This window comes from Mytilus edulis, chromosome 3 (assembly GCF_963676685.1).
Source record: "Mytilus edulis chromosome 3, xbMytEdul2.2, whole genome shotgun sequence".
Taxonomy (NCBI): domain Eukaryota; kingdom Metazoa; phylum Mollusca; class Bivalvia; order Mytilida; family Mytilidae; genus Mytilus; species Mytilus edulis.
Window position 1 is genome coordinate 44812550 of NC_092346.1, and position 7673 is coordinate 44820222.

A 7673-nucleotide genomic window follows, 5' to 3' on the forward strand; every position below is an offset into this window, starting at 1 on the left:
TCACATAAACTCAACATTAACCAAGAAATCTAGAACTTAATCAATGAACCATGAAAATGAGGTCTAGGTCAGATGAACCATGCCAGGCAGACAAGTACAGCTAACAATTCTTCCATACAACAAATATAGTTGACCTATTGCTTATAAATTAAGAAAAACAGACCAAAACACAAATACTTAACACTTAGCAATAATTTCCAGTACAAATAAGGTCAAAGTCAAATAAAACCTGTGCAACTGACATATAGATCATAAAATATTTCCATACACTAAATATAGTTTACCAATTGCAAATAGTATTAGAAAAATTGACCAAAACTCAAAAACTTAACTTAACTGAACTATGAAAATGAGGTCAAGGTTAGATGACACTTGTCAGCTAGACATGTACAACTTACAATCATTTCAAACACCAAATATAGTAGACCTGTTGCATATAGTATAAGAAAAACAGACCAAAACACAAAAACTTAACTATAACCACTGAACCATGAAAATGAGGTCAAGGTCAGATGACACCTAACGGTTGGACATGTACACCTTACAGTCGTTCCATACACCAAATATATTAGACCTATTGCTTATAATACCTGAGATTTGGACTTGACCACCAAACTTAACCTTGTTCACTGATCCATGAAATGAGGCCGAGGTCAATTGAAAACTGTCTGACGGGCACAAGGACCTTGCAAGGTACACAAGGTTCTTGCAAGGTACACACATACCAAATATAGTTATCCTATTACTTAGGCAGCAACCATTTGATTTTCTGGGGGGGCTATGGGTTTTTTTTCTGTGCAAACTTTTTTTTTCATCTGCGGCGAAAAACAATCTATTTTTTTCGCGACAAGTCGAAAACAATTTTTTTCTTTCAATTTTAGCATTACATATAGGGGCAGCTGAGGGTGAAACAAACAATTTTTTTTTCTCAGAATCAAAAACAAATTATTTTTTTCTCAAAAAACTGGAAACAAACTTTTTTTTCCAAAAAAAACCAAATCCCCCCCCCCCCGAGAAAATCAAATGGTTGCTGCCTTATAATAAGAGAGAATTTAACATTACAAAAAATCTTAAAGTTTTTTTCAAGTAGTCACTGAACCATGAAAATGAGGTCAAGGACATTGGACATGTGACTGATGAAAAGTTCGTAACATGAGGCATCTATATACAAAGTATGAAGCATCCAGGTCTTCCACCTTCTAAAATATAAAGCTTTCAAGAAGTTAGCTAACACCCCTGCCGCAGGATCACTATTCCTATGTCAAGCTTTCTGCAACAAAAGTTGCAGGCTCGACAATAAACCAAACAAGAAATACATGTACACCTTTAAATCATTCAATACACTAAATAAAGTTGAACTATTGCTTATAGTTTGTAAGAAACAGACTTAACTAAGAAAACTAAGCATTGCCCAATGAACCCTGAAAACCAGAGCATGGTTAAATGAACCATGCCAGGCACACATGTACGATGTCATGTACAGTTTATAATACTTCCATACACCAAATTTAGTTGACCTATTTCTTGAAAAAAGACCAAAACTTAAAAACTTAAGTTTGAACACTGAACCATGAAAATGAGGTCAAAGTCAGATGACACCTGCCAGTTGGACATGTACATCTTAAAATCATTCCTTACAGCAACCAAATATAGTAGACCTTTTGCATACAGTATAAGAAAAACAGTCCAAAACACAAAAGCTTACCTATAACCACTGTACCAAGAAAAATGAGGTCAAGGTCAGATGACACCTGCCAGTTGTATATATGTCAGTGATATTGTTGGCTTTTTTCAAAACTACCTCTACCCTTTTTTATTGGGAAAATATGCGTCATTTTCATCAAATTGGGAAATTTGAAATAAACCATGAATTTGACTGAAACTTTAATTTACAGACCCATTTTCAAGAGTCAAACCCTGCTTTAAAATAAGACTCCATTTTGTGAGTGATGATACATAAATAGACCCTCAAATGTGCACATACTAGTATAGTAATTTTAGGCAACAAAATTGTTTAAATTAGTGTTTTTCAGTTTGAATTCACGCGCAATTACTACTGAGACTGCACTGTTTGGGAAAAAAGTTGTCTTTTTGGGAATAATTTTAAGCCATTTTTTTTCAAATTGGGATTCTTCTCCAGGGGAAAAAGCCTTTATTCTCCACTGATTTAAGGCAAACAATATCACTGAATGTTCATATAATCCTTCCATACACCAAATTTACTAGGTCTATATATTGCTTATAGTATCTGAGATATGGACTTGACCACCAAAACTTAACCTTGTTCACTGATCAATGAAATTAGGTTGAGGTCAAGTGAAAACCGTCATTAAAAAAAAACCCATACCGCCCCTCCCCCTTTTGAAGTTAAAAGGGTTGATCCCTTAGTAGTTGGTGTGGTTTGTTGAACTGACCAACAAGTCAGGTCTGAAATCAATTGAACTTTCAATGGTATTTTTAAATATATTGTATTTCAAGAATGAGACAATGTAGTCATTTGATGATAATACTTTTATATAAATAATAAATATCTTTATACAATGTGTACAACTTTCTATTAAAACAATCCTACATATTCTTTACATGTACATGTATCTATCTATCTATTTTGATTCATAATAAAAAAAAATAATGATTCAAAATATAGTTTAAAATAGAGATTTCTTTTTTATGATATAAAAAATTATCTATTGAAGTCTTAAAGTATCCGCATCACAAATATATCAAATAAAAAAAAAAGGTTCACTGTTCAAAACAAGACTCAAATTGATAAAAGAAATCAAAAGCTCATAATGGAAAATGGAACACTTAGTATAATGCATGAATCTTGAATGCATACTTGTGAAATAAAAATGAATTTGTGAACACTATATTTATACAAAGAGAAAACAAAATCATATTTGTCATGAAATAGATGGAAAAATAAAACAAGTAAAAAAGTCAATGTTGAACCTTGGGAGATTTTATTTAAAGCAATAAGATTCTTGATGATCAAGGTATACTGTAAATTTAGAAATTAATGCATGCATTTTTTCATTGTAAAATGAAATCCTTGACCATTGGCAAAACTGGAATCTGAATTTTATGAAGGAAAAAGCTCCATAACCTTTTAATATTTTTAACTTATTTTGTTTCTTAAGTTAAGTTCTTCTAGCCTATAGTATCAATTTTAAATTCAAGATTTTTTGTTAATTTCACCTAAGTCAATCCTTGAGAAATATGAAAAGCAACTAGAAATGTTTAATATACACAGTATGAATAAAAACATAAAAAAATGATCACGTACAAAAATTATACAGGTAAAATTGTTTCAGGACTACATTTTTTGCAAGGGGAAAAATATGAAAATGTAGAATATGATCCATTCAATTGTATATTAGATTACTTTTGGATTGTTATCAAATTAAGTCAGACACGTTTAAAAACAAAACAAAAATGAATAAATGTGGAAATCTTTCAGTACATTATACATTACATGCACAATATTATACTTGTATGGATTAAAAATACTTGTCTCTGTTTCCTTTTCTTAATAAAAATAAAAATAAAATGTGTGTACTGACTATTTAAAATTTCGTAGTTTTAAAAAATAAAAAAAAATTTACTTGATAAATAATTAGCCATATAATGACTACATATTTGTATACATATCAACTTAACCTAGCTTTAACAATTGATAGAATAACTAAATTTTGTTGAAAACAGTTCTAACTTATAGTATAACCAAGTTTTGTGGAAGGAATCCATTTGTTAGAGTGGCTTACAATAGGAGACATTCTTGAGCTACTATTGTCATTAAAGTCATCTGAGTACCCATCATTACCGAGAATATCTTCTTCGTCTGAAGGAATATATGAACTGACTGATTCTGTATGAATAGAATCGGGTTTAAAGTCCATTCTTTTTCTCTGAGCTGTTTTCTTTCTTGGTGTTGGAGTAGGATGACGAGAACTACCCGGTGATCTTGGCGTTACCACGGGTGATGTTCTACCAGATCCATCTATTTTTGTCTGCGATTTTCGAATGGCTGGTAATGGTGATTGCATCGAAGCTTTCGGATTAAGAACTTGAAATCGTGCAGCTGTCATGTTATAATCAAAAGGAGGTATTACATTTGGTGAGACCTCAGATCGACTTGTACTTAGAATATCTGAAACTTCTGATTTCTCACCAGAACTCATAAGTTTCTGAAGTTCTGGTTCTTCTGTTGACTGAAACTGTTGTGTGTCAATTTCATCATGAGATTTGTTAGGTTTAGAATATCTTGTGGACTCCAGTGGTTGATAATCCTCTTCATCATGTTCATAATAATTATCTCTTGTTGAATTAAGTGATTCATTAGTTTTACCATTTATTGACGCTGGGTAGGAAACATTATGATCAATAAATCCAGGAAACTTATTATCATTTGGACTACTTTCTTCAGATCTACTTTTATCCATGTGTCCAGGATATTTGTAACTTTTAGGACTGTCAGCAAAGTCACTATCATCTTCATACATCTGAGCACTAGGTATTCTCACTTCAATGCTTTTGAAACTCTTTGCATCTTCTTCATCAGAAACATGTTCTTCTTTTTCTATATGTCCTGAAGTTGTAAAATCATCGTCTCTAGATTCAGATTTACTGGATATCTGCACTTTACTTAAATATTTGTGCTTTGGAGATTTTGATCGTTTTCTTACAGGACTTGGGGCAGATGGTTTTGGTTTCCTTGGTGGAGAGATTCTCCTCCGATTCTTTTTCATTGTAGATTTCACTGTATCATCAAAGTTTGACTCATTTTGCTCTACTGTATCATCCATCTGATTTAAGTTTTTCTCTGCCAAACGTCTTACTTCTGTCAGTGTATCAGACAGATTTCCTTTTTCAAATTCTTCATCTTCCCTTTTGAATGTTTTTGCTTTCAAAGCTTTTGCTTCCTTTTCTTCTTTTTCAATAGTCTTTAACCATTCAGGGTTTACTTTTGCAAGTCTCAGTCTTTGAGTATTTGTTAGACCATATGCTAACTTGGACTTGCTGACACTAACATTTGGAGTTTTTCTGATCCATCCTTTCTTTTTAGGAACACCATCAGAAGGTGTTGTAAACACTTTATTGGTTTTACGTCCTCTTAATTGTACATCTTTTTCACCAGCTTGAATATTTTCCTTATTATCATGTAGTTTTGATTTATTTGGAGAATTTATAATTTCAGACTTTTGTGTCATGCGAGGCTGAGGTACAGGACATGGTCTTGGCTGTTGCCTATCTTGTGTGGCTATATTCACTTGATTTACTGCAGACTGAACAAATCTGGGATCTTGTATTTTAGAAAGCTCATTTAATAAGGCTGTCAGCATTGGAAATAAAGGTCCATTTGTCATTGATCCAGGAAATCCCAGCATTAAACTCTGAAATTGACCAAGTGCAGGTGCTTTTTCAGCTGACGGCTGCTGAATTTTCACCTGGTTTTCCTCTCTAGTTCTTGGCTTTGTTGATGTCACTTTTTGAGGTGGTACATTTCTTGGTGGTTTACTTAGTGTCTTTTCTTCATCTGAAAAATCATCCATTGTTAATTCATCTGTATAAACACTAGATGCATCATCCTGGTAGTACAGGTAAGGCCTTTGAATTTTTACTCTTGGTTCATTTTCACTGTTGTAAAATAATGGTGGAGGATGCACAATGTTATTTATAATAAATTCATCGTCACTTTCATCAGCTGGGGGTTTAAGTTCTATGCTAACCAGTTTGGGTTCTTTTCTATTTTTATTCAACTTCTTTTGAGTTTGGGTTGACACAGTTTGTAAGTCTCTCGGCTTTTCTGTTTTAATATCAGATAAGGCAACATGAATTTCTTTGTCGCACATATCTATTGTTTGCATCAGAACATCATGTTTTTCAGGATCTGTCATTGAACCCATATCTTGTGATGTTGACAACTTCTTTGATTCTTTTGTTTTTGCTCTTTGGACAGTTTTAGCACTTTTGTTGCTTTTCGTCGGTGCATGATATTGTTCTTGAATGCTTTCTTCTATCTGCTGTGAATGTTCTTGAATGCTTTCTGACTGGCGTTTGGCAATTTCTCTCTGTGGAATATGTGGAATGAGACCAGATCCTAGGCACATCAATCTATAGCCTAGTATTATATAACCTATTTCTTTCCCCATCAAATTGAACACTTTAAATAGTCCTTTGTCCCCATGCACAGATGGAACAGTGTCTCCAACTTTTCGAATATCTTCAGCAATATCCTTTATTACCTCATCCAAAGGCACGGTTGTATTTCCTAAAAGCTTTGGAACTTGTGGGTAGCTATCAATAATCATGACATACATAGGTGTATTTGATAAATGTGTTTGCATTGTGTTGAAAGGCAGTTTCAGAAGGCAAGATTTTCCCTTTTTCAGCTCAAAATTTCCATGTTTGTCGGTTAGTTCGTTTATTTGTTTCGGAAGTTCGTAATAGGGATCAGATGAAACTTTCCTTCTAATTTTGGAAGCTAGATCGTGTTCTACATGGTCAATTAAAATAGTTGGATAATCTAAAAGTCTAAATGCCACAGATGGAAACCGACATACTTCGTGTGGTATGTATATCTTTTCAACCACTACTTCTAATGAAAATAAAGACCCTATGTCCCTTTTTAGCCTTGAGTGTTTAGAGTCCATGTTTTCTTGCTTTAGTCCGGTGTTAACATTACAACCAAATCAGTTGGGATAGACAAGTTTTGACAGGAAAAAAAATCAAAACAAAAATTCAGTGTTGATTAGACGCTTTCATACCTAATAACCAAAAGGTTTACTTTGGGATAAATGACAGCCACGAACTGGATAAGCTTTTATCTATTATTGTCGGGCAAAAGAAAATAAAAATGTGAAAAAAATAAAATATATAAATAAAATGAATAAAATGCACCATGCAATATAAGTTGAAAAACTCCATTACCAGATTATAGAATTTTACAGATCGATAATGCAATAGTTGAGTCAGGGATTAAGACTTACTAATACTATACAAATCCTTGGTTGAATATAGACCTGCAACCACTAAAACACATATTCACTAACATAACATACAATAAAAAAAATCTGAGATTTCATTCTTATGTAGACTATTCAATTGTAGTATTAAATAGACTGACTTATTTTGGACAGAATTTCAACTTCATGTTTATATATGATTTCATTGCAACAAATAGATGTTACAGCAATATTTTTTTTCTTTTTTCTTGTTATAAATTCTTTTATTAGCTATTTACACTTCTTCTTCTTTTTCTTCCAGGTAAGGAACCGGATTCAATGCTGAATGTTAATGGTTCCACTTATATTGATAAATGTTTTTAACGATTATCTGTGTCTCAAATATTGTTATCTGTTTTCTTATTAAACTACTGGTATATCAGTATGTTGACAGTGCACATTTCATAGTACTTTTCAAAAGTATATCATGATTAAATTTCACTCTACAACGAACTGGCAAAATAACAAAATCGCTATATTGCTGGTGCCGGGAAAATAGCCATTTCTATAGAAATAATATCTATAGAAATAGGCTATTTTGCGGGCTTAAATTAAGATATGTTAATCAGAGCCGGCAAAATAGCCCCTGCCTAAAAAAACCCACCAAAAACTTCAAACGTGCACTGCTGTACAATACAATCCAACTGAACTGGCCAATATTTCCTTTCA

General features: G+C 32.7%; 1 protein-coding gene across 1 annotated transcript; it reads right to left on the bottom strand.

Annotated features, from left to right (window-relative positions):
- Nucleotides 1–2437: 2437 nt before the first annotated feature.
- Nucleotides 2438–6744, bottom strand: LOC139516607 (microtubule-associated protein 10-like). Its single transcript, XM_071306802.1, has one exon. The coding sequence runs from the start codon at nt 6651–6653 to the stop codon at nt 3708–3710; it is 2946 nt and encodes a 981-aa protein (XP_071162903.1). The 5' UTR covers nt 6654–6744; the 3' UTR covers nt 2438–3707.
- Between the last annotated feature and the right edge of the window lie 929 nt (nt 6745–7673).

Excerpts from the sequence above, each read along its gene's own strand:
- LOC139516607 (XM_071306802.1), bottom strand. The coding sequence starts at position 6,653 with ATGGACTCTAAACACTCAAGGCTAAAAAGGGACATAGGGTCTTTATTT.